The sequence below is a fragment of the Passer montanus genome, unplaced genomic scaffold, assembly GCF_014805655.1.
Source record: "Passer montanus isolate IOZ18808 unplaced genomic scaffold, ASM1480565v1 scaffold115, whole genome shotgun sequence".
Classification (NCBI taxonomy): domain Eukaryota; kingdom Metazoa; phylum Chordata; class Aves; order Passeriformes; family Passeridae; genus Passer; species Passer montanus.
This window is the reverse complement of record NW_024358167.1, coordinates 332,239-358,256: the sequence shown is the minus strand read 5'-3', so window position 1 is coordinate 358,256 and position 26,018 is coordinate 332,239. Positions and strand designations below refer to the sequence as shown.

Genomic DNA, 26,018 nt, shown 5'->3' with positions numbered 1-26,018 from the left:
GAAACGGAAAAACAACAAACCCCAACCATTTCTACCTCATTGTTAAGGCCAGGAACAGGAGAGACAGAGGCCTTCCTGCTGATCTGGCAGAGGAGTCATTTCTTTTCAACAAGTCTAATCACAGTTGTCACCTGCAGAGGTAACTCCAGCTACTTCTGCAGCTGGTAATTTCTTTCAAATTACAGAAGCCATCCCACAGGATGCCCTTGAAGCACCCTGGCCCACGTTGGCACTACTGCACAGAGCTCTGATGGGCACAGCCCCTTCCCTGGCTCTCAGGGTCACCAGCAGATGCTCCACAGGCTCGTTCCCAAAGAGCTCTGGAAGAACTTGACCATCTTTTCTGGACATGCTGGGAGGACAATGGAGCACGATCAGCACTTGCATGGTGCTTGTGTCTACGCTGCGCTGCACTGTGTCAGCAGCTGCAGAGACTAATTACTTCCAAGCTGCTAATTACATCCTGATGAGGCCGGCAGTGACAGAGACAATCACTGTCCTGCTGCAATCAGGGGCTCTGGTGTGCAGACAGGTAGTAGTGGGTCTTGAAATAAGAGCCAGCTGCACCACAGGGACCAAGGAAATGCTCAGTGGATAGAGGCCCCAAACTCCAAAGCCCATATTCAGCCCCAGCTCTTTCCCAGGTATGCTGGTTCTCCTGTGAAATAATTCAGATAGGTGTGGCAAGGTGAATAATCTATGGCAATAAAGGCCATTCCTGTCACCTCAGCTTTAGCAGGAAGACCTATCTAGAAAGACACATGGGGTTAATTCTCAGCTGTTTCAGACCCATGGTGTCACTACACATGCTAGCAAGTCTCTGGGGATTTTTATTTTTGCTAATTTTGCACTTAAATTGCCAAAGGAGTCCTGTTGGTGTTCAGCCTGTTCTTCCCTGAGCAGGAATTTAGACCAGCTCTAGTCCTACATTTATTTCCCATGCTGTTGGCTATCCATGTCCAACCTAAGCCAAAGCAATCCTCTGGCATCTCCCACAGCTCCTTGCTGCCCCCATCCTTCCCCACCACACACCCCGTACGAGGAAGGAACACGGCTCTCCCACTACCTGTCTTGTGTGGCACAAGAGTTATCCAGCCAAATCCTGCCCAGCTACCCTCTAACTGCTGCTTTAGCACCCCCACAGCAGCTGTCCTTTGTTCATTGGCTCCAGGATGCCATTCCCTGCTGGCCATCTCCTCTTTCCCTCTACTTTCCCTCTTGCGGATTGCTTTTTTTTAAAGTTTTAATTTGTCGGGCCAGGTCCCTCCCCACTTTTTCCTGGGCTCCACCAGGATGCTCTTTTCCCTGCAAGTGTTTCTATTCCTGCTGATTCCTTCCTGCCATGCAATGGCCCCAGTGTAATTCTTCTGCTCTCACATCCCTCCTCTTTGCCAAACCTACATTTGCAAAACCAATCTGAATTCAGTCCAAACAATTCTGTAACAATCCATTAGAAAGAAAAACATTCTTGTAGGTACTCAAGTTACTCATCTGACAGATCTCAGTAAAATATTCACAGCACATCATAATCCCAAACAAAAATTACATGTTGTGAACAGTAAGCATTCTTTGCTCTTATATTTTATTCTGCCAAGACAACACAAAACAGAAAAGGTACCTGTTCTTTGACTTCTATATTGTGCTCCCCTTCCAGAATGAGGGTCACTGCTTGCATGATTTGCTTCCCATGAGTGCTCATTATGTGGTCTATGTGCTGCCAAAGCAAGGATGAAATACATTTAGTGCAACTCCCCAGACAAGGAAGGGACATTCCTGCTTGAATCACTCCAAGTGAGGAGTAGCAACACTGCACACAGAGCACTGCTCCCAGTCAGCACTCCCAAACCAAGAATTAATCACAGCAGAAACACCTCAGAACATTCTTCTTCATGTGAGCCTGCTTTTGTCTGAGAGAGCATCATATGGGCCTTGGTGGTGCTTTCCCCATCACCTGGAGAGGAGACACTGCTGTCCCAGCTGCCAGGCTGAGGCCTGAGCCCTGCTGACCCAGGCTCTAAATGTGTGATGCTGAAGTTGGAAACTACCACTCCTCTTCTGATAACCAGGGGGTAATATCAGAGAGGAGTGAGAAAACTGATGTTTCTTCTCTGGTATTTGCTACTCTTGCAGGGACACTGTGCCCAGGTCCAACAGCCACATTTCCAAAGCCTTAAAGAGGGCAGAGAAATGAGCCAGATGCATTGGTTACTGTCTGGGGAAACTGCCCTAAGTTCACAGCTCAAAGGTCACTTCATGACAGACTATGAACACACTAGAATAAAAGAGAAAAGATTAAAAAAGATCTACTGGATTAACTGATACCAAACCTCAGATGTTTGAGTGAGTGAGTGGCAGCAAACAGGCATCAGAGATGATCATCACCCTGCACACTACAATTCTTTTAAGACCTCAGGGATTCTTGTAGGATTTCTTAAAATTGCTAATAATGGAATTTCATTGGAAAGCTGCTGAATGAGTTATTCTGGAGTGAGTTTTGGGTAGAGATTGAAAATGGCTGGTTCTGGCTCTAAAGCCTACCACAGGAAGCAGCAAAGCTGGCACACAGTTCCAGACAGAGAACACCTTAACTGGCAGTGAGAGCTGTCAGGGTGTATTCAAGGAATTACAGGTATTAAGTACTTTTTCTTGCACATTAAGACAGAGCTAATTTTCTATCAAGGTTATTGAGACTCAATGAGTAAAAATATCAGAAGATTTTTTACAGTGACCTTTTTCTGGCAGAAACATAATATGTGATAAATGCACAGAGAGGTTTCATGGGGTTTTTTTCCCCTCAAAAATGTTGGCTTGCCAAATTCTTGCTGCATGTTTTCCCTCTGTTCTTCACAGGGGATTACCCCTTTCTTTACCTCCATGAATATGTCTTTCTCCCTGTCAAAAACAACTCCTGGACTTACATTTTCCAACCACTTTATTTCAGGGTGTAAAATGAATGTCTGAATTTTGTGAGTGCACAGTCCCACACCAAATTCACAGAGCCAGTGCTACCTATGTAGATGGATAAGAACAGACATATTTCAAGTGCCAAGGAAGAAGAAAGATCTTTGAGATCTGGACCTTCCCATACACTGACTCAATGGTGCAACCCTCAGTGTTGTTTTGGACAGAGAAACTGCTATGAAAATAATGTTGCTAAGAGCTAAATGCAATGGAATTGAGCATTAAATGAAAATATCTAGCTCTGATAATAATTACAGTGTTTCCATGGATGCAGAGGATTCGTTCAAATGCTTTCTCACACCGATTTGCACATTTGCTTACAGATATTTGAATAAATCCAAGTGGTGTTAAAACAGGAAAATGTCTTGCACAGAAGCACTGGACTGGCTGCTTCTTTGATCAGCTTTCAGAAGGTCTGCTTGCAGCTCTACTTACTGGGCGAGTGGAGAGAAGATTCCTGAGCAGTCCCAAGGTTTTCATCAGAACATTTACATCGGAATCAGAAAGCAACTGAAACAACTGCTCTGTGCTCAGACCTCGCAGGATGTCTGACTTGATCTTCTGTTCCGCTTGAAATGCCATATTCTGAAACAGACACACTTTTTAATGGATTTTTTAACCTGAAAACCTGGGTTTTCACTCTTTTAGTAGACTATTCTCTACAAGAATATATCCTCCCTAAATTAATCTTGCAAAAAGGCTGTAATTTATGAGCAACTGCTACACAGTGAATTCAATTTTCACATTGTCTTACACCTGACCTGGTTATTACCTGCTTTTATTTTCCCCCTGGCATGCTAGTGACACTACTTAACTGCTTCCCTGAATGACCTTGGCAACAAAATTAGTACCAGAACTGAAGAATTTATTTTACTTTATGGACTAATGGATGAAGTGTTCCTACCACCAGGCTGATGCCATTTTTCTTCTGCAGTTTGGTGGAACAACAAGCCAGATATCAATGATGTCATTGTTAGTAACAACTGACAAGTTCTACAAGCTATGTTCCCCAACTTATCAAGGCACACAGTCACAAGGGATTTTTCATTGGGTCATACTCACCATTAAAGCCCAAATGCCATTCACTCGCAAGGCAAGGTTTTCACTCTGGGTTAAACTACATAGAAGTTCTATGGCTCCTGATTCTAAAATAGGCTGAAAGAAGGAGGGAAAAACAGATCTTTACAACACTACTTAGACTAACTGCATGTATGAAAATACTAAAAATATACTCCTTACATCTCATTCTTGAGCTTACAGCATGTCCAGTGCACTCACATGAACTGGCCATGCCACACCCCATATCCATGACCATTTAACAGTAGGTTTTATGAAAAAAGCCAGGTCAAGGCAGCTCCTTTCTCCTATGTCTGTGTTTGTGGAGACATGGATGCACACACATTATATGTGTATATGCATCACCTCACACTGCTGCTCACACCCCACAAACACCTGATCTGCAGTCAGCTAAAAAAAACCCCATGGCTGGCCTCATGGCCAGTGAACTGTGCTTGGCATTATTTCAGTTATTTTGCTGTCTCACAGATGTGATTGAAACCACCAAGACCAACTGATAATTTGGTAATCCATAGAGCCCTGCAGGATCCCACATACAGCACAATCTTGCAAATATTTTCTGTAATTAAGAAGTGGTTTAGACTTGGGGAATTGTTGCACTGCTGTGGAGTGTTGATTTGTGAGTATGATCTGTATGAAATACAGACTCTGCAGAACCAGATATCCTCTACTGTTCATCAGAGAACAATAAAAACACAAGACTCAGCTAAGCCAGCATTTTCAGCATTACAGTAGCAGTAATTCTCTAAGACAATGGATCACATTGCAAATTATCAGTGTGGTTTCTTCTTGTTTATGATCTTTTAAGATAACAGTGTTTTACAAGTAAAAAGGAAATGACAAAACTTCATGTCTACTTCTTTTCTTTAGAGACTAAATTAACTGTCATTGCACTGTAAGCAGATTATTTTTTTTTTGTTCCCAAGCCATCAGTGGCACAGCTCTGCAATATCACACCTCCATAACATGTCACAAGCAATGGCTGCCAATTAACATGCCTTTATGCTAATTGAACCATTGTGTAATGTCACTTCAGTCCATCCCCTCTCCCTGCTGCTGGCTAAGTACTCACCTCCTTGCTTGGAGAGAATTCCAGAAGAAGATTGCATAGCGTGGAAGATGCTACTACAAGAATTTCATTTGGAGCATTCTGTAAAACCTGCAGGCAGGGGGGAGAGAGGAATTCTGTTAGCAGGATAATGAAGAGATCACTAAAATGGAATACCTGGAATTATGCTGTAGCTGGACATTGCAGACTTCAGGAGGTGCTTCCATGGTAGCAGTGCAGACCCAGACTGACACACATCACAGGACAAGCTGGAGCAATGCATCATTTCACAGAAATCAGATTTGAGAGCTTTCAGTCCAATTTAGTAGAAATCAGTGGGGACAAGCCCTGCTCTGCAAAGGACACATATGCAGAGAAAGCTCCAGGAGCCTCTTCAACCTCTCTGCACCTCGTGCTAAGCACAACACAGCAAATTTCCTAAGGAGCACCCTCTCAGAGCAGCACAGCCTGAGACAAGTTACAGCCCTTTACCTCTGCCTGCATCTCCAGCAGCACCAAAACACCAACTCCTGAACCAAACATGTTCCTCCCTTGCTCCCTACTGCCGACAACACCTGCTGTGCTCAGCCATTTCACTTCTGAAAAGTCCATTCAAGCTGACTTCAGGAGATTCCTATGGATGTCAATACTGCCCAAGCCTTCAGGTGTGCTTGCAGACTTGGTCTGTTCTGCATTTTCAAGGTCTCAAAGATGTTGAAACTGAGAAACTAGTTTATTTATCTGCATTTATGACAGTGACATTACGGGATGAGAGCTTACACACTTGAATGTCTCTTAATCTTGTGGAAAATTGCGCTATGATAATGTGTCTTTTCAAAGGTCTTTCTGAGCTCTTTGGTTTCAGCTATAAAATCTGCAATGAGATGTAAGAGGTAGAGAATGACAGGAGAAAACACAGGTCCAAATTCTCTTGCAGAGCTCACAGACCAAGTCTGAACTGTGCCATCTAACTTTAGTCTGACATTAAGGGACATGTTGTGCTTGTGGTGTCCTGCATGAGCATTGAGATTCACTCACTGATGACAAAAAAAAAACAATCCCAAAACCAATAATGAAAAAAAGGAAACAAAAAGCCAACCAAAACCAAGCACACTTGCTGCTGTTGGCTTTTGTTGACTTATGACTCTCTTAGGAGAAGGCCACAGGATTTTGGTTTCTAGGTAATTTGTATCATGATCCTACAGCAAGGCACACCAACTGAACAGACACCCTGTGCTCCTTGAATGGAGCAGAGCACTCCAGGCACTGAGACCTGACTGCTCCTCACTTACCTTCATTAAAGGCTTCCATACAGCATGATCCTGAAAACTTGTCCTGAGCTGCTGGACAGAACGGGACAAACTGTGCAAACATCTGGAACAGAAGAGAAATCTTCCCTGTGAGACATGCACACCCCATGGGCACTGCTGTACACACCCTGCTGCTCCACAAGGATTACTGAGCTGGGAGGCAGGCAGGAAAAGCCTGGAACAGCCAAGAGAAAACCCTGCACCAGCCCAGGATAACTGCCCCTCTCCCAGCAGCAGAACTGAGCTCAGAGCAGCTCTCAGGCAGCAGGAGCTCTCCCAGGAGCAGCAGAGGTCCTGAGGGACGAGGACAGGCTCACCTGACTGCAGCCAAGCGCACCTTGATGCTGGACTCGGACAGGCCGTTAACGATACGGTCCATCATGTTCTCAGTCTCAATGATCTGGGCCAAAAACTCAGGTCAGTGCACAGCTCAACAGCATTCATGGCTTGCTGGGGTTGTGGCTGCAGCATTTTTAATGTTACAAATAAAAACGGCAGCTAAAACCAGCACGCCACACTCTCTTGCCAGATTAAGTGGGAAGTTTTGTGTATCTCCAGACAATTAGGAAATAAAAAATCTATATTCTATATTCCACTATGGCTTTTAATCATCAAACAACAAGAGGGTGATTTTTATATAGAAGTATCTATCTATCTATATATACACATACATATACATGAATTACCCTTAATGTCATATTAAAACAAAAGTGAGCATGTGTGAGTGCACACAACATATAAAATCTATAGATCAGAGACAGGTTGTAGAGCTGTGTGGATAAAAAATATCCAGTAGCCCCCCTGCCATATTTAGACAAGGCCAGCACAAACACTTAAGACCAGCATAAAAGGGAGTTAATACTCAAATGAATGATGGATTTTTGCATAATAAATCAACTTTGGCATGCACACACCCACTGCATATTAAAAGCTGTGTAAAAGGAGGATCTTCTCTATTAACTAAAGTAACAAAAGAGGAGTTTATGGTGTTGAGTTCTGGAGATCCTGAGTGGTTCCTCACTGATAAATCCTCCTGATGTTATCTTTTCACCCTGTGTTTTCCTGCCCCCTTCCTTCTGCTTTTCCCCTTTAACCAGCCAATAAACTCAGAAAACATTCCTGTCTTCTGCAGCTGCTACATGACACTGCAAATCCATGATTAATTTAAAAAAAGCTTCTTCTAATTATTCATTTATTAAGTTCCCTCCACTTTTCACACATTAATTTTTAACTAAGTCAGTGGCTCAAGCAACCAATCTCTTTGCTGTAATGTTTGAATCACCAACTGCATTGTTATGCCAGCGCAAGGCCTTGGTCACTTGAGAACTGGGAAACAAATTCTGACTTTGTTTCCCAATAGGACCATACTTTCCATTTTTTAAAAAATATTTGTCATATAATACAATAAATGAGAACAGAGTTGTATTATCTCTCTCAGAACACAAGTTTCAAAAATTTCTCATATGCCACAACAATATTCCTTATGAGTAGCCAAGTACCAAAAATGTGGAAAGACAACTTGTGCAAAAAATGAGAACAGAGTTGTATTATCTCTCTCAGAACACAAGTTTCAAAAATTTCTCATATGCCACAACAACATTCCTTATGAGTAGCCAAGTACCAAAAATGTGGAAAGACAACTCCTTGTGCAAGTCTAGTTCACCACTGTGAAGATGCTCACATAACTAAACTTTACTTTTGTTACACTCTGATAGCAAGACATTAATTTTTGCTCCAATTCCACGCGATCTGAAAATTTATATTAATGAAGGAGAGAGGTCTCATTTCAACCTTTTTACATCAAAATGGGGCAAACCACTGGGAGGGTGGGGACTGCTGCCTTCCAGTGCCCCCTGGCCGAGCAGTGCTCACCTTTTTGCGGATGTCCTCGTCGTTGGCCCCCAGCGACGCGTAGAGCTTGAAGGCGGCCTGGCGCAGCTCGTGGGCGTGCTTCAGGTCATGGTCCAGCTGGGAAACACAGCACAGGCACCAGGCTCAGCCACCAAAGCAGTTGCAGTGTCACATTCTGCTTTGTTCTACACTGGTGCTTACACATTTCCCTTTGCCAGAAGCACAAAGTGCTGCTCCCTGAGCTCATGTCCACATTTACCGGCTAAATGCAATAACCAGAGTTAAGAATACGGTTCATTTTTCTGCTGAGTTAAAGAGAAGACAACTTTGTCTTCAATTTGAGGCCAAAACAAGGTTAGGACTCTATCAAGACCATATTCAGGTAAAAGCTATTCTTATCTCCCAACAGAGACTTACAGGAACTAGCCAGAAGGAGTGACAAATCTGGGAGAAAAATCAAGACAAGTTTTATTAAGAGAACTGAAGCAAAACCAGGAGCCAAAGTTGGCCTCTGAGGCCATGTTAAGGAGGGTGAGGTTGGATGTCAGGAAAAGGTTCTTCTTCCACAGGGTGCTGGGCAGTGCCCAGGCTCTCCAGGGAATGGGCACAGCCCCAAGGCTGCCAGAGCTCCAGGAGAGTTTGGACAATGCTCTCAGGGATGCCCAGGGTGGGATTGTTGGGGTGTCTGTGCAGGGCCAGGGGTTGGACTGGATGATCCTTGGAGACCCTTCCAGCTCAGGATATTCTGTGATTTTATGATAATTAATGGGAGCACTAAAGGCATCATAAAATAGGGGTGTTTGAGGTTGACCCTGCTTGGAACAGCAAATCTGGGCTCTCAGATCTCCTCATGTTCTCTTCTGAAGATAATTCTGTGACTCTGACTATCCTCAAAACTCTGTGCCAAAGTGTTCTACAAACAATGCAATCTTCAAAGTCTACACAAAATGCCAGGAAAATGACAGCATAAGGTAGCAAAGTGCTGAAATAAAAGAAATGTCAAAAATTAAGCTCTATGAGTAATTCTCTCCAGTGCAGCTACACTGGAGCAAGAAGTATTAAAATATTATGTTATAAATATTTTAATATTATGCTATAAATATTTTAAGCAGACAAGTACTCTGTTTGGCAGGTTCCTCACTCACTCCTCACGTAGTTTTACCTTACAGGGTGCAATTCCAAGCACTGTTCAAAGCCAGTGCCCTGGATCCCAGCTGGCAGCTTCTACAGACTTACTGCACACTCAGAGCACTGTCATAATATTTAGAATTGCCCCACTCACTTTTGGAACCTGATCATATTTTTGATGCTACAGCCAATGTCCATTACACCTCAATAAGCTGCTAAACTTCTTTTTGCTCAGTTTTTTATGCTGTAACTGATTTTTTTTTTTAATGTTTCATTTGCATTTTTACAGAGCATTCAAGAGGCTCTCTATGCAGAATTAACCCCTTTCTATAAGGGTCAGGGAAATGAACCTGTCTCTTGGGCTAGTTTCAGGGAAAAAGCAAAGCTCTGTAATGTATTTTTTTGGAATTAACCCCTTTCTATAAGGGTCAGGGAAATAAACCTCTCTCTTGGGCTAGTTTCAGGGAAAAAAAAAGCAAAGCTCTGTCATGTATTTTTTTGAGTTCTTTCTAATAATCAGGCTCAGTAAGACTCCAAGGTACATCTGGTCTCTGTTTATCCAACATCTTGCAAGTGCAGATAACTCATAATATGAAACAGTGCATGACATCCACATGTTTTTGTGCTTAAACACAACAAAACCACCTCTGAATTTCAGATCTTCCACAAACCTGACCTGAGAATTGAAAACAAATCTCTCTTCACATGGACTATTATCTCTTATGAAGCTGAAATGTACTGGTTCCTGAAGGCAAGATGTTTAAACTCAGAGGATAAGAAGACCAGATAAACACACTTTTGTGTGGTTAATGAAGTCTCCAAAGAGCAGTGACTGAGACTTGGAGAGTACAAACACCAAGAACCAAGTCCTGCTGGACCTCTGGCCACCTTTCAATTGAGGACCTCAGGCACCAGGTTGTGGCAGCGGCTCTCTGGACACAGAGAGTGGGCACAGACTTTTTTAGTAACATCTTGGGAAGCTGTTTAGAAGTTGTGGGAAACTTAGAGATAAAGAATTCAAACAATTGTTCTCTCTCTTTCTATAAACCATTGTTTATAGATATGGTTCTCTAGAGTGTGTTATTGATAACCACCAATAGTGTGTGAGAAGTTTTCACTTTGAGACCAACCAGGTCTTAGGTCCACATTGTTTCTATAAGAACTGCAGATTTCTAATAATAAAGTGTCTTTCATGCTTTCTGAATCATAGAGTCAATGCTAATTATTACCGAGCTGCGGGCCTGCTACCACACCAGGTTTAACCAGAATTAAAAACCCCCATCCTGAGCTGGTTTATTTTGGTTTTGCCCATTCCTGCAAGGCCCAGAGCGGTCAGGAACGCACCCTCTTGATGTCGGCGATGGCACTGACGGAGCTGGGGTACTTGAAGTAGTCGGCCAGCATGACGATGAGGTGGTCGCTGATGCTGGCCATCCTCTGCAGCTCCACGTCGGTCTCTATCAGGTAGGCCAGGGTCTCTGCCCCCTCCACCCGCTCCTCCAGCAGTCTGTCCTTGCTGCACATTCGAACCAAGCACGGCAGAGTCTGCAGAGGTTAAATAAAAGGAGTTTCTAGGGCAGCTATGTTGATGAAGAAACTCCAAAGAAATGAAACAACTGTCCTACAGCAATGCTCTGCATTGTTCTTTAGAGAAGAACTTTCACACACACACATTTCAGTGGGTTCAAAGACTCCACACACAGAAGAAATTGTTTCAGGCATTGCTGAGTGTACAATCAGCTACTTTCAGACAACCTTTTACACAGCCAAAATCATGCAATGTTTGAAAGTAAACATAGACAAAGTTTGACAAAGCCTTGTAAAAAAATTTTTAAATCCCCTCAGAAGTCGATATTTTCACAGGCTTGTTCTTGCTACATATCAGAACCAAAAGAACCCAAGCTGCCCTCAAGAAGTACTTGACCCCTCCTGCCCTTCTGTGATCCAGGATTAACTAAGGACAATGCAGTCAGCAATAATCCCAGGGTTCCTTTCACACAAACTGGCTGCCTGGAGCAGAGGGCAAGGGAGGAATACTCCTTAGCAAGAAGCATTTTTGATCAACCAGAAAAGAAGCTAACCTGGAATCCAGGTCCATTCTGCCTTCCCTGACATCCCCTCTACCTTGGTTACACCCACACAACAGTTTTGTTACACCTTCTCTACTGAAACAGAAAAACCAATCAAGTCTTTCTTTACCTGAAGCCCAATAAAAAGTACTTAACTCTGGACAGGCCAATTCTCCAAGAGCTCTCCAAGAGATGGGACTCTGCTCCTTCAAGCCTTCCCAAATATGAAAATGGACAAGGAATAACACCAAGGTCTGTGCTTGTGCAATGCCACCAAGGTGAGCACAATAACTCCAGCAAATGTTGCTCAGAGTTATGTTTTGGGGACCCGAAATCCATCTACCCATGGATTGTTCAAATGATTAAATAGATAAATACCTTATTTCCATTGCACAGGAAGTAGGACTTGGCTACATGTTTTAGAAAGCTCGATGCCACCTCAAAGACTAACACTGAGGTGGTGAATCCTGCAGCTAATCCAGCGAGCCAAAGCACTCCCTTCTGCATACCTGGCCTTCAGGCAGCAGGGAAGATTGTACATAGGCTCTTAAAACTTACATTCATGTGGAGTGAGAAAGAAAAGAAGTGGAATTCCATGTCCAAATCACAAAGACAATGTCTTAATTCTTTCCAAGGTCAAATGGCCTGAAATGAGCTATTTCTTGGAATTCAAGGGCTGGGCATTGTTAAGTCACCGGCTGCGTGCACCCGAGAAATACACATTTCATATTTTTCAACATTAAGCAATTCCATCTGCTTAAAAACAGAATCAAGAGTTCTGACAGCCACATTTTAACTGTTCCATTGGACCTACAGGTCAGCACAGTGCAATTAATTGCACAGGAGGCTGTGTAGGGGTGTAAGATAAATCAAGAGTTCTGACAGCCACATTTTAACTGTTCCATTGGACCTACAGGTCAGTACAGTGCAATTAATGCACAGGAGGCTCTGTAGGGGTGTAAGATGGAAAGCCACAATGCACACCTGGCCAGCAGATAAAAGTCTGGAAATGGACTGTAAAGATGGAATATCTAATTCCCATGGTATGGCTGGGATGTATCTGGGTTATCTGGACAGTTTCATTATTAGGATTCCAGAGAAATCATTTCCCTTCCCATCAAATCCATTATTTATCAGCCTTCCCTGCCCTTCTCAAGGGATTTTATTTTTTCCCCATGTTGCAGGCCCACCCACTACTCAAACTGAGCAAAGAAAGTAAATTAAAACCATTTTGGAAACAGACATTCTTGACTGGCCCCCAAATGCAGAAAGTTTGATAGCAAAGGGTCAATAATTCCTGAATGTTAATGGGGCCATCACTTCAGCTCAGCAGAGGTTAAAGGATTTGTGGCTGGATTAAGCACTGGGACATTGTGTTATCTTGCAAGTAGGAGCTCCTAGAGGAGCAATCACTGGGGTGGCTTGAACAAGGCAAAGGTTCTGTGCCTTTCTTCTTCCCTCACTCTTTTGTCTACTCTCAAGTAGTACAACACATTTAATTCCACAGCCTCAAACACAAAGCAGCTTCCACAAGGAAAAAATGCTGCTTTTGCTGTGAGCTGGCCCAAGCACATCCCTTTGCAAAGGTTTGAAAGGATGGTGGTTTTCCACAGGGCCCAGCATGTGCAGCTCCACAGGGCAGGGTCCAGCTCCCAGCAGTGACCTGCCGCTGCCACAGGCCCTGCTCCCTGTCCCAGGGCAGAGCAGCTCTGGAACAAACACATCCTGACCAGGGCACAGCCCAACACGGGGGATTCATGAAGGGAAGATGTTTCCAAAACAGAAGAAAGAGGTTTGCAGAAGAGAGGGGCTGGGAGAACGGAATTGTTGCCCCCAGTTTGCATGTGTTGTAGGGAGAAAGGAGAGCAGAGAATTGGGATGTCAATTTGAAACAAAGCTAAGCAGGAGGATGAGGGAGAATGATGCAGCTTGGCTTCCTCAGCTGTGCAGTACCAGGTGTCAGTGCAGAGCAGATGCCAATATGCACACTGGAATGAACAGTACATTGCACTTTCTTGCACAAAAAGACAGGAGGGGCAGGCCTTTGTATCAGCCAACATGCAGATTTTTTTATCTATCAATGTGGAAAAAAAAGACAAATCAGGGAACTTCTTTTTTTTTTAATTAAAAAAAAGTCAGGAGAACTTGGTGCTTTTCAATCTTTGGTGTATCAGATTTTGTGCTACCTTTTATATGAGAAAATAAAACCAGGATAAACCTACATGAGAAAACCTTTTGAACAGAGATCTGGCCAGCACAAAAAGAATTATTCTACATTTACAAGGTGGTGGAAGCAGGACACAGCTCACCTTCAGAACGATGCAGGGATCGTCCGTCCGTATTGCTCCAGCTCTGCACATGGAAGTAAGGCTGCAACAACACAACAACACACAGTCACCTACCATGGCTTTGGTGCACTTCAGCTGCTGCAGAACATCTGTCCTAATGAAACATCCTCCTGTGTTTGATTTAAATACATCAGAGCTTACTAAGCCTGGGCACACAAACCCCTCCGGGTGCACTTTCTGGAAGGTTTGCAGTGCAGGACCCCTGGCAGGAGCAGTGATCAATGCACACAGCACACACTGGCCACAAAGGGTCACACCACCACCCTGCCTGAGCCCCACAGCCAAAAGGAACAACCTGCACTAAGCAAAGGTGCAGCACACCCAGACCTTCCTGTAAGTACCTGCCCCATGGCTGTGCAGCCAGCAGGAGAGAACCAGCACAGAACACAGCCTGACAGCCCAGGCACAGCCAGCCAGGCCCTCCCCAGCCCAGGAGAGGTGGAATTGCTATGCTGCCTGTCCACAGGCAGGGCTTCACACTCTGCAGGGAGCAGCACACCCTGACTAACAATGAACCCAGCCAAGGCTCTGACACTGCACCAAGCCAGCATTTGGTCCTTATTAGACAACAGCTCACAGTGGATATGACAACCACAAGGTCTCACCAGCACACAGCATCAGACAAATTCCAAGCTCTTTGTTAATGTACTTGTAAAGTGCTCCAAACTATCAGAAATGCAAAACAGTTCGCCCACCAAAAAAAGTGTTTTACTTTGAAGTGGTTTTGTTTTTACCTGCTCTGCTACAAGGCAGCGGAATGGAGCTGGAGGGGAACTGCTGTGCACCACTATCTCTTGTTTTAGCTTCTGAACTGACCATTGGAGCTGGGTTTTAGCATGTCAGAGTGGAGGTTAAAAAATGTAACTGTATTTCAGTAAAGGTAACTTAAAACTAACATGTTTGGACCCTCAGCTGGCAGGCTGAAGTACACAGGGTCAATCAGAACTGCTCAGCCAAGGAACAGCAATGTGCTCATACAACCACGGTGTGTTTCACCACATCCCTGTAGAGGCAACAACACTGATCCTCGTTCTGAATACAGCCACAGCTAAAAATCCCACCATCAGAACTCTCTGAATATATTTCTCAGAAAGTTAGAGATAAGACTTCAATGTTACCACAGAGATCATCTGCTAAACTTTTACTGCCCAAGCCTTGCAGCTACAGCAGGAAACTCATTTTCACACCTGCACAATCAGAAGGAAAGCACCCATCCTGCAGCTGCCATTTAGTCTGGTTGAGACCCCATTTGCCAGGCAAAGTAGGTCTATTTCAGCAATGAAAGAAAGCAATTTTTGATTTCAGGTAACATAGGCTTGGCTTAGCTTGAAGCAGTTCTGGTGATTTTAGCAGGAAAGGTTACTGCTCCACTTGTAGCTGCAGAGCACTCTCCCATTTAGGGGCATCCTGATCTTCCCTCTGTCCCAACACTGCTGCTCAAGGGAAGGATCTTTGCTCCATTTCAGTCAAGAGGTTTTGCCCTGAATCTTCCAAGTCTGCTTAAATTGTTGAGGGGAAAGAAAGGGAACTTCTTAAAGTAGTCTTGTATGCCAGTCCAGATTCAAATAGAAATTATAAAGAAGGTTCAAAAGGAAAAAAACTCTTCTAGATCTGCATTCCAAAGAGTCTAATGACAAATCAGAGGAACTGCAGATTAACTGACTGAAACTGGCACGGTAGGGGTAAAATCTAATTTATAAGCAGAAGAAATCATCTGTGACAATTTCTCCTACTGCTCTCATTAAGAAAAAGGAAGAGAGAGTCTAACTTGGGGGCAATCAGGTAGGGGATGGACCTACTTGAAGAAAAACCAGCAGGGCTTTGCAAACTCCAGGATTGCTGTAAAGCTGAGAGCCCTAAGAAGGATGAGTGCCTGTGGACTAATTGGGAGAAACCCAATCTGAAATTCAAGATATTGGTTTGTCTGCCATTCCCCTGCAATTTTCTTATACTGCTTTTCACCACATCACTTTCTTTCATGCTTCAAAGGTCCAGATCAGCCAAAGTACTGCAAAGTAACAGCAAAAGATGGGAACCCAGTTCCTTCATTCAGCAGAAAACACCAGTAGACCTGGGAACATCCATCTCAGAACAATTCTTCTAACTCCAGCCTATCTTTATGACTTGTCAGCTGCTTTATATCTCGAGATTAGTAAAAAAATTTCTTTTAAGTATGCCATTCTCTATGTATTTTCTGACTTCTCAAAGAAACACATAAATCAATCAGAACTGAGACTGATGCAGTGCAATTAATTTAACTTGCCTTCTTCACTAAGAATTGCCCAATAAAACAAGTAAAACCAGAGTGCTTGGGCCAATTGTGGTTGGAATGGAGGCTGGGAGGTCCCAAGACACACCTCCTACATGGAGTGGGATTACCCAAGAACCCCCCTCATAAAGCACATCACTGAAACTGCTTTCATGAATGAGTTAGGGCATCACAACCTGGCAGCATGAGCCCAGAGTCACAGATCCTACCTACCCCATCTACTCCTCATGCAGAATCAAGAGACTTGTACTGCCACCAGTGGCTGTGAAATTGTTTGGTGAACTCAGAGAACTCACTGTACTTTGTCAGAAAAGCCATCAAAAACTAAATGAATAATCAAGCAACACATCAGCGACCAAACTCCTGAGTTAAACTTAATTTTAGTAGTTCATACCAATGGGTGATTTTATCTCTTTAACTCCCTGGAGTGATTTATTTCATAGCTATCACCACAAGAAAATGAAAATGGTCCTAAAAAGTGTCAATCCCAGCTTATGGAGTGAGCATAACCAGGGTGCTGCTATTACAGAACTGGGTCACATCTTGTCACTGGGTAGGAAGTCATTATGGATATGAACACACAAATGTGCCCACACCAGCAGGGAAAGCTGAAGTACAAAGTTAATTAATAACATTAATTCTGCTGTAAGAGCACATGAAGCCTGAAGAATAATCTATTTTATTTAAAACAGTTGGGTAGAGGGACTAACTCTGCTCTCCCATCATCTTGGTGCAGTCTCCAGCACAGCACAGCCATCATGGATGGTAGTTCAGGACAGTGCTTTGCCTGTTCAAATCAAAACTTAAAAAATTCAAGATACAGGTGAAAACCCCTATGGCTGAACACACATTCCTCACAAAACTGCTGCCCAGCAATATTTTTCCCTGTTTATGTACAGCAAAGAGTGAAAGTTACATTATAAAATGGGGTGAGACCCACTTGTTCAAGGATTCAGACAATGCAAACAAGTATCTTTAATTATTCCTAAGATTTTACATCCCACATTACTTTGGAACGAGGAAGAAGGAAGCAGTTGAAGAGTAAGGACTAAACTCCCTGCTATTTCCCCAGATCCTGAAGACAATTACCATTTGGCTGACGTGAGCTGCATTTCAATGGGCTTGTCCCTTTGTAACATCTTCACAAAAATCTGTGGTAACAATTCTCCATCAACAGAAACTGAAAAAAGAGAGAGTTCCAAGTCATTCTCATTCAGCTAGGCAAAAAGTGAGTGTCAAACCAGCAGCAGCAGCATTGCACTCACCATTGACCAGAGTCATGGATACCTGGGGGTTCTCAAAGGCTAGAACTGAGAAGCATTTCAGTGCCTGCATTCGGACCTGTGTAAAACATAATATGAAATATCAACACTGATTTCAAAGCAAAACTGGGCTATACTGCTGGATAGGCTTCTAGAAAACAATGCTGTATAATCAACAAGAAATTGAGATGAAGAATTATGGCATATGGAAACATCTAACTCACACCCTGACTTCTGTCATCTCCCTGTTGGAACTATCATTCTGTAGGTTTTCTGAAGAAAACCAGCAAGGTTAAAACTTGAGAACTAAACAGGAAATACTGGTCTTATTTGTAATGCCTCACAAATGTACAAAAACAACAAGAAGAATAGAATAATACTATATAATGATGGTACTTTTACTTTTAGGACTCATAAGTACATTAGAGAATCAGACATAGGTACCCTTGAGATTTCTATTTCAGAATCCTTTGAAGGTGGGCTTAATAAAATGTCTGAAGAGAACCATCCAACTGCAGTGATACCAAACTAATCTTAGAACAAATGTACACCATAAGTTTTACTGCCATTACACAGCCTCAGGTACCACCTGGATGAAAAGGATGGACCAATTTCTTCATCTTGGCTCCCCCTTCTTCAGTCCAAAGTTTTGATTTAATCAATGTTTCATGGCTGTCTAGTTCCTGAAATCTTTATAACTTCTTTTTTGCCACAGGGAAGATCAACCTTATCACCTTCCCAGATCACAGAACCTAGATTAGTTCAGGTATTAGTTTTTGACTTGCCCTTCTACAGCTGCACATATTTAAACTGTGTTCTTGTCTTCACAAGTGGAAGGACTGAGAAGGAGATGACCCTCCTGGCCACCAAGTTACAGGCACAGTGTGATGTTCTCTGAGGTGATGGCACAGGATGGACTTCCAAAACACAACAGAGAAGGGAGCAGAGACTCAGGAATTCAGGGAGCACAACACACAGGCAGCTGGTGGCCTCCACACATTCCACAACCATCTATTTTTATAGGTAGGACTTCCTGTTTAGGACAGATCACCCTTGCTATTCTTCAGCTTAACTTCTTTTTCTCATTAATTGTTCAAAAATTAGACCACTTGGGTTGCCAGGTGCCTGTTCCTCTTTGGAGCAATGCTAGGCAGCCCTGTTTTCATTACTGCTGCCTCAACTTTACAGTACAATAGCTCTGGTTTTGACAGAATATGGCAAGTAAAAGCAACTGTTACTCCACAAATACGCATCATACATGTTTACAGCTTTGGTTCACAGGTTCACAGTTTTTATAATCTCCATTTGAATTCCTTTCATAAACACACGTTAAACATAGAGCAGTTGAAATGTCTTACTTTGTAGGAGGTGGAGACCAACAGATGTGCGATGTTCTGAACAGCTCCATGGTTAAATAAGATTGTCTGGTGATCTGGACCCTTCAAAGGAAACATAACACAGGGTTTTTAAAACAACATGCAAGAGATTTCCACTGTCTGCAATGTATTGTTAAATATTTAAGATACATTTCCTAACATTTACTTTGTAATCAGCTGGCATAACAATTTTTTTTTTATATAAACAACTTCAACTATATTTTTAGAGCATTTGTCCTTTTCTGGTAATCATTTCCACTCTCTCCTTCAATAGGCAATGACATTAGTTCTCACAAATGAAGCAACATGGATAGAGAACTTCTGTTAGAGAACTTTTTCTTCCTACTGGAAACAACAGAAAGCTCCTGATTTTCTCTACAAATCACATAAAAGATCACCAGTCACTAATGTCTTCCTCAATGTTTATATTAAGCATTTTCAACAATTCTAACTGCAGAAGGGAAGGGATTTCTTCTAAAACTGGTTCCAGACAGAGTGACAGTCCTTTGAGAAGAAATTCACATTTTCTTCCAGTTTTTATCATTTTTTATTTTAGTTTCAAGCATGTTTGGCCATAAATCCAGCCAGCCATCACCTATTATTGACTTCAAGATCTAAGCTGGCAATGGCTAATATGTCGGTACTTTTTCCAAAACAGCCTTTAGAATTAAACACAAATACTAAATTTTACAGGAGAAAGGTCTAAGAACTTCTGTAGCATGACAAGATTTGATGAGGTTGAAAAAACAACCTGAAATCTCAATACTTGCAGCCCTCAACAGTCTCTTGCCAAAGCTGGTCTGTGACTTGCAAACCTCTCTTTAAAAATAGGTTCATAGCTCTGGTTTTATCTCATTAAGCATGAGCTATGCACATTTAAATTCAGCTTATAGGATGCCACAGCATTTCTCATCCCTCTCTGCACTTCCTTGATTAATCTGCAAGTGAAGGAAGTCTCTTCACTCCTTAATCTCTTGTTCAAACCTGGCTGAGTTAATGGCACCTCTTACACCCTGGTAGGCATCAATGACACATTATCTTCTAATCTGAGATATAGCTGAAATCAGATTCCCCTCACAGTCAAAAGAACATTTTTAGAGTGTCTCTTACCTCTAAGAAAAAAACCATAAAATTACTTTCAGATGTAACATATCTGGTGCTTTAAGAGATGCTTCAGCTGCTACTGCCACCAAGAGCTTTCTACCAAAAAATGCAATTAAAACAGCATGGTTGAAGGAGGAAAACCACTTACATTGGCACACAGAAGTGGCTGAGGCAATGAGTTAAAGCCGCAGCTATGCCAGTGTTGGAGCTGAAGAACAGATATTGAAATATGTGAAAAAAAAGAGTGAGTTTAAAGTAGAAGAAATCATACTGTCCTAGATTCAGTAATTCCCAAGTATCAGTGATTCCTCCATGGGATGCAGGTGGCAGATTCTGTGCAAGCAGGGCAGATGCCTGTACAGAGGTGACACCTGGGTGTATGTGAGTTGCACAAGTGGAAATATTTCGTGTATACACTTTGTTTGCACACACCAACCAGTACAACTAGGAAACACTAACCCACAAAGAGGGACAGCTGTAAATATAAAGGTGAAAACTTGAGAATATGATGAAGCACTTCCAAGCAGTTCAGGCCCCTGTTTAACAGGAAGGCTGCTGGTTTTGTTCCACTCCTCTGACAGTGACCTTGTTCTCCAAATACAAATGACTGACATATTTCAGGAATAGACATCACTTCTTGCACAATCTTCCATCACAAAATGCCAATTTTCAAGGAAACATTAGGGTAGCAAAATGTAACAACTCATTCCACAATGAAAGGCAGATACCTAAGTGCCTTTGTGCCTTGGGGCAGGGATCCAGCAGCAGCCTAAGGTCACCCAGCAAAAGAAGGCCTGGAGAAAGCTGCCTTGACTACAGGCTTTATCCTGGACCCCTCCTAAAACAGTAAATTCTACCTCTTCATACCACTTGCTCTAAAAACAAATGAACTGAGATAGAGAGACTCTTATAAAGTTAATTTTGACTTGCACTTTCACATCCCAGGTACATCAACCTGATTTCAGTTTACTTATTTGCTTCTGTGTTGATAGAATCCTGGCTCTGTACATTAAGAACTGCATCTGTTCCCCTGTAAATCAACACTTCCCTTGCTCAGGATGGCCTTTCTCCAGGGCAATGCCCCCCTGCCATTAATTTTAACTCTGAATGTGCAGGGAGAAGCAGCAAAAGAGAGCAGCAAAAGCAAAAACCAGCAGCAATATGCTAGGAACCCAAATGATGGATTTCCTAGCTCTAGAGAACCAGTCTGCGCTTTTCCAGGGAAAAGGAAGAGGGCAAGGCAGAAACCTGAGAAACCAACAAAAATGCTGGAAGGGCAGAGAAAGAAATGGCTACACCAGATGTGAGCTGAGAACAGTGCAGGGACAAGGAGGGCAGAAGCTGTGATAAGTCACTATTAACTCAATTAATACATCTACTAAGATGAGCAAAAAGAGAAATAAAAGCATCAATGCCTCTTAGAACATATGCTAAGCCTTACCTAAATGCAAAGGTTTATGTATAGTAATTTATTGCTTCAGGGGAAAAAGTAAGAAAGGTTCTCTCACTAAGGGCCTTTTGGAGGAAGATGAAGTCTTCATTTAAAATGCAGTGAATACTGAAACTTTCATTATTTTTGTTAATTATAAGAACACACTTCGCCTATTCATTTAAGTGAGAAAATCCCCTGCAAATGTGTCTTCATTGTATTAGGTGCATTTTGTTCTGTCTGAAAATACAATCATTGACATTATAAACCTGAAAGGCCAAAACTAAACAAAACAGAAGGAAGGGGACATTTCAGATTTTTGCTGAACAGCTGCATTTGCTTGGGCAAGAGAATGAGTTCTTGATCAATTTAACATTTGTGATGATCTGTTTACTCAACCTCAAATATTTTTCTTTGTTATGCAGCTGTTTATTCTGCAAATGCAACCATTTCCTCACACTCATACCCATCACCCTGTCTTTCTTGTAGCAGCCTAGTTTCTCTCTGTTTACACAGCCAACAACTTCCTTCCAAAACCCTGATTTTTTCCAGACATTCATTCTAAAATTTGAGAGAGATTTGGGGTTGGAGAGGCACTCCAATTGGAATGGTGAGCTCAGAAGACTTTCCTCACTTGTGAAGTGACTGTGCATTTGCACTGTAAACAACATTTCAGATGTGCAAGCCACCAGGAATTGCAGGAGCTACAAGGAAATAACTCCTTTGGAAAAAGATGACAATAACTGTTTTCTGTTCTCTCCCAGCCAACAGGGTTTATATTCCCAGAGCCAACCCCTGACTGTACAAACCGACTCTTTCACCATCCCATAATTAGTCATGGGTTATTTTTCTTGTAGGCCAACATGGCCTGATTTTTCACCTGTTCAAGCTCCTCAGCCTGTCAAGGAGACTTTCAAGGGCCACTTAAACAGGAGGTGCCTCACTGCTCCATTTTTGTTCCATAAATACCAAACTTTTTTTTCTACTATTAGGTATATATGTGAACCTCCATGGCCCAGTGTAGGATTTTGTCTTCATGTTTTCTATAAACAGTTCCCTAAACATCATCAGCTGAGTCCTATTATTATATCTCACAAAATGGACAGTTTTCAGTCCTCAGCTTCATTTAGCAGAAGAAATGCAAAAGGATGAATGTACATAAATAACAGTCAAGGCAGAAGAACACAGACACTTAACAAAGGAATAATTCACAGTTCCAGGGGACTCATTCTAAGTGATAAGGCAGAAAGATATTTTTCAAGGTAAATACTTACAAATTCATAAACTTAGGAACTTTCTCATTTGTTAGTACACAATCTGATTCTTTAGTTTTAACTGTTACTAAAAGGGAAAGATGCTGTATAAAGCTCCCTTCCTACCCTGAATTATTTTGATACAGTTATTGTATAACTCACTGGTACAGTAACTCCCAAAAACCTGCAACAATTAAAATCAGTGCTGTGGGGAAACTTGGAGTGGGGGAAGGGAAAGACAAAACTACGTTTGGGGTGGGGTTGCTGCTGGTTTTAAATCAGTTTTCTCCTATCAATAGAATTGCATTACATAGCAGGAATGAACACGTATCTGGATGAACCTGTAACTGACAGAGCTCAGCTGAGAACAGCATTTCTCCTCTCAACCAACAGCACCTCTGAGAGAACAGTCCCTGTATTTAAAACAAGTGAAAGCAGCTACACAACCTCTGCAAAGAGATGCTCACACAACCCTCAGACTTTCAGAGGAAAACCAGAAGTGTTCCAAGATTTATAGTGCTAAAAGTCAAGACTGATGCTTGCCCAGACTGTTGGCTTTGTTTAGCAGACAAAGCCTATAAACCCCCCAGATATGCATATTTTCTTGTACTGCAGAGCAGCATATATCAACCCAAATAAATCTGCAGCAAATGCAGAGCAGTACCAGTTCAGTCCTACTGGCCCAAAATTCCTGCCACAAAAGGCAGCACACACACAATTCTTGCAGGTCAGAAACACGGAGAACATGAATTGTTTCTTACTTTGCAGCAGTGGGAGAAGATCTGACATATGTATTCTTGTGTGTATCGAGACCTACTGAGCAGTGCCATGAGGTGGGAGATAACTGTAGCATCCTGCAAACAAGGGAGAAAAGAAGAGTGTTAACACTGGATTTCAGCACAGCTTCTTTGCACTTTGTTACTTAAAGGAGCACTCCTGATTCTGCACTCAGTGTTCTTCCTTCCACCAAAACTTCTGTGGATACAGATCAAGACCATTAAAAGCAGTTCATTAAAGGCTGAAGGCATGAGTGACACTTCTGAGCCAAATCCCCATGGAAAATAAATAAAAGGTTAGTGCAATTGGAATAAATAGGAATAACAGGAATAAAACTTCTGCAATTTTCCTCCAAAATATTTGGGACAAAACCAATAAAAGAATGGGGGGGGGGGAACATACCAAAATCAAACATGACCACTGACAGGGATTAGATGAGGAGCTGCCTTAGTATGGTTCCCAGCAGTGTGGCTGACCTAGCTCCTCTCCCAGCTCTGAGTCCAAGGGAGCAGGGAGGGAACATGGTGCCATCCTGGACAGGGCACAGTCCCCTGGAACTGATTCATGGGCAGTCATCATGTCCTTTGTCTTGCAGTCACACACACACTATAGACACTGCCAGTGTGTGTGACACTAGTGACAGAGAATCCCAAATAAATCAGCAAAAGAAAACCTTTATACTTCAGTGGGAGGTTCCCTACGCCAAGGGGGTTGGAACAAGATGATCTTTAAAGTCCCTTGCAAGCCAAACTTTCCCATGATTCTGTGACAAGCTGTCTTCTGCAAACACATCCAGTTATTTATCTCTGTGGTGAGTTACAAAACCATAATGTTCAAAAGCTTTCAGTTATTTTTACCAGCACATTTTAGTGGCAGGAACTATGGTGATATTAAAAGAAACAATAGATATTTTAGTTTGGAAGCGGGTAAAATAAATTACTTCCATGAGATAAAGGGAGCTGAGCAGAGTGAAGGATTGAATGAGCCTTCCTTTCCAAAGCACATGTGCTATCTTGGCCCAAAAAAACTAAGACTCCATTTTACCCGCACAATGATGAATTACAACCCCCTGATCTAGAGAGAAGTTAATTGAAATTAGAGCAAAACCTTCCTGCACCTCAGCTCCTGTGAGAGCACTGAAAGCAGCACTGACTGTTCAGTGACTGTGTCTTCACAGAGACACTCTGGTTATGAGAAGTTTTGCTTCCCAATTACTTGGGAAATTTCCCACCACACTTTTTAATATTGTCAAAATAAACATGTACCAGTCTCCCCTATTTGCAAAAATATTTGAGATTATACAAAGCTTGCAGTATTTATTTAATATTTTTTACTTATGTATATACACAATTATCATTCTTATTTTAGGAAGCTTTGCTGCTGACAATCCAGGCCTCTTATTCTCTACAGAAAACAATAGACCAAGAGAGCCAAGAAACACACTGAGCAAAAACTCAACTTGTTTCTACTGCTGGTTTCTCACCAACTGGAAAGGATCAACATGCAACAGCCTCATTTGGCATCTCAGCATCCAGAGAGAAAATTATTTATAATGACTTTCTCCCAGGTACACCAGCCATATATCCATGGTCATTTCATGCTTATGTGCATAGGAAGACCAAGGGATTACCTACTTCAAGCAACATTTTCAGGGTTTAGCCCACAGCAGCTCCATCTGATCTGCCTTCACACAGAGCCCAGAGCCAAACTTCAGAACCCAAAGGCCAGCAAGGGACTGCTTTGCTTGCAGTGCAATAGTGGGAATTCAATCCCAGAATGGGTCAGGCTGGAAGAGCCCAGCAGTCACCTGGTCTCGCCTCCCTGCTCCAGCAGGGCCATCCCAGAGCACAGGGCACAGAGCATTCCAGACTGGAATACCTCCAGTGAGGGAGACCCCACACCCTCTCCAGGCTGCCTGTTCCCAACTTCCCTGAGTGAAAGCAACACCAACTGACAATATACCCAGGATTCCTCTGTGTTTTAATGCATTTGACCCATTAAAACAGATTCTTGTCCTTTTCTGCAAATCTTCAGCAGCTGGAGGCATCAAGCCCCATCAGTGTTCAACACAACATCACAATCAGTGCTAAGAGGCTGCTCAGTTATGAAGTTCCCCTGAGACACAACCATCATGAAGCCAGGAGGAAAGGGAGAAGAGAAGAAAGACACACCAGGATTCACAGGCAGGAATGCTTTAAAAAAGGAGCTTTATATTGTAAGATGCAAGACCTGAAATCTCCTGCAGGGAAATCCCTGACTATGAAACCTGAATTATTTCAAAGGGTTCAGGCTGCAACTATTAAAGCAGCACATCTTTGAATAAAATAATTATTCAGTTAAACTCTTTTAATCCAGACAGATGAATGTGCAACATCAGAGAAGGAACCAACAAACACTTATTTTGCATCCTGAGCAGTGACATCCTTGTGCAATGGTCCAGTTTCACCTAAAAATCCAACAGCATTGATCACAGGAGTATTGATCAGAGGAGTATTGATCACAGGAGTATTCCAGCTGCAGTTTATAGACTGGAAGTTTTTGGTAAAGATCTAAGTAGTCAGAAATTGAGCCTCAAACTGCTGGGAAGCTCTACAGCAGAGCTACAGAAATGGGAATGAAATGGCACATGGCGTTTTGTGTTTTACTGACCAGTGTGGCACCATGACCCAGTGGTGACTTCCTGGATGGGAAGGTTTTCATACTGGATGATGAAAACCATTTTCATGTAGCATTTATGAGACGGGGCTGTTCTGCCA

At 42.5% G+C, this 26,018-nt stretch overlaps 1 protein-coding gene across 3 annotated transcripts in view; it reads right to left on the bottom strand.

The window, feature by feature from the left end:
* The window catches only part of ARMC8 (armadillo repeat containing 8), a 63,049-nt gene that overhangs the window by 5,721 nt on the left and 31,310 nt on the right, over positions 1-26,018 (bottom strand). For all 3 annotated transcript variants that reach the window (XM_039696949.1, XM_039696950.1, XM_039696951.1), the window contains 13 exons: positions 23,247-23,339; positions 18,682-18,762; positions 17,327-17,402; positions 17,151-17,241; positions 13,754-13,814; positions 10,720-10,920; positions 8,269-8,364; positions 6,714-6,796; positions 6,379-6,460; positions 5,111-5,197; positions 4,024-4,116; positions 3,397-3,546; positions 1,619-1,714 (listed from right to left, as the gene is read on the bottom strand). In XM_039696949.1, the coding sequence (XP_039552883.1) occupies positions 1,619-1,714; positions 3,397-3,546; positions 4,024-4,116; positions 5,111-5,197; positions 6,379-6,460; positions 6,714-6,796; positions 8,269-8,364; positions 10,720-10,920; positions 13,754-13,814; positions 17,151-17,241; positions 17,327-17,402; positions 18,682-18,762; positions 23,247-23,339 (1,290 nt within the window). The remainder of the gene's footprint in view (positions 1-1,618; positions 1,715-3,396; positions 3,547-4,023; positions 4,117-5,110; positions 5,198-6,378; positions 6,461-6,713; positions 6,797-8,268; positions 8,365-10,719; positions 10,921-13,753; positions 13,815-17,150; positions 17,242-17,326; positions 17,403-18,681; positions 18,763-23,246; positions 23,340-26,018) is intronic.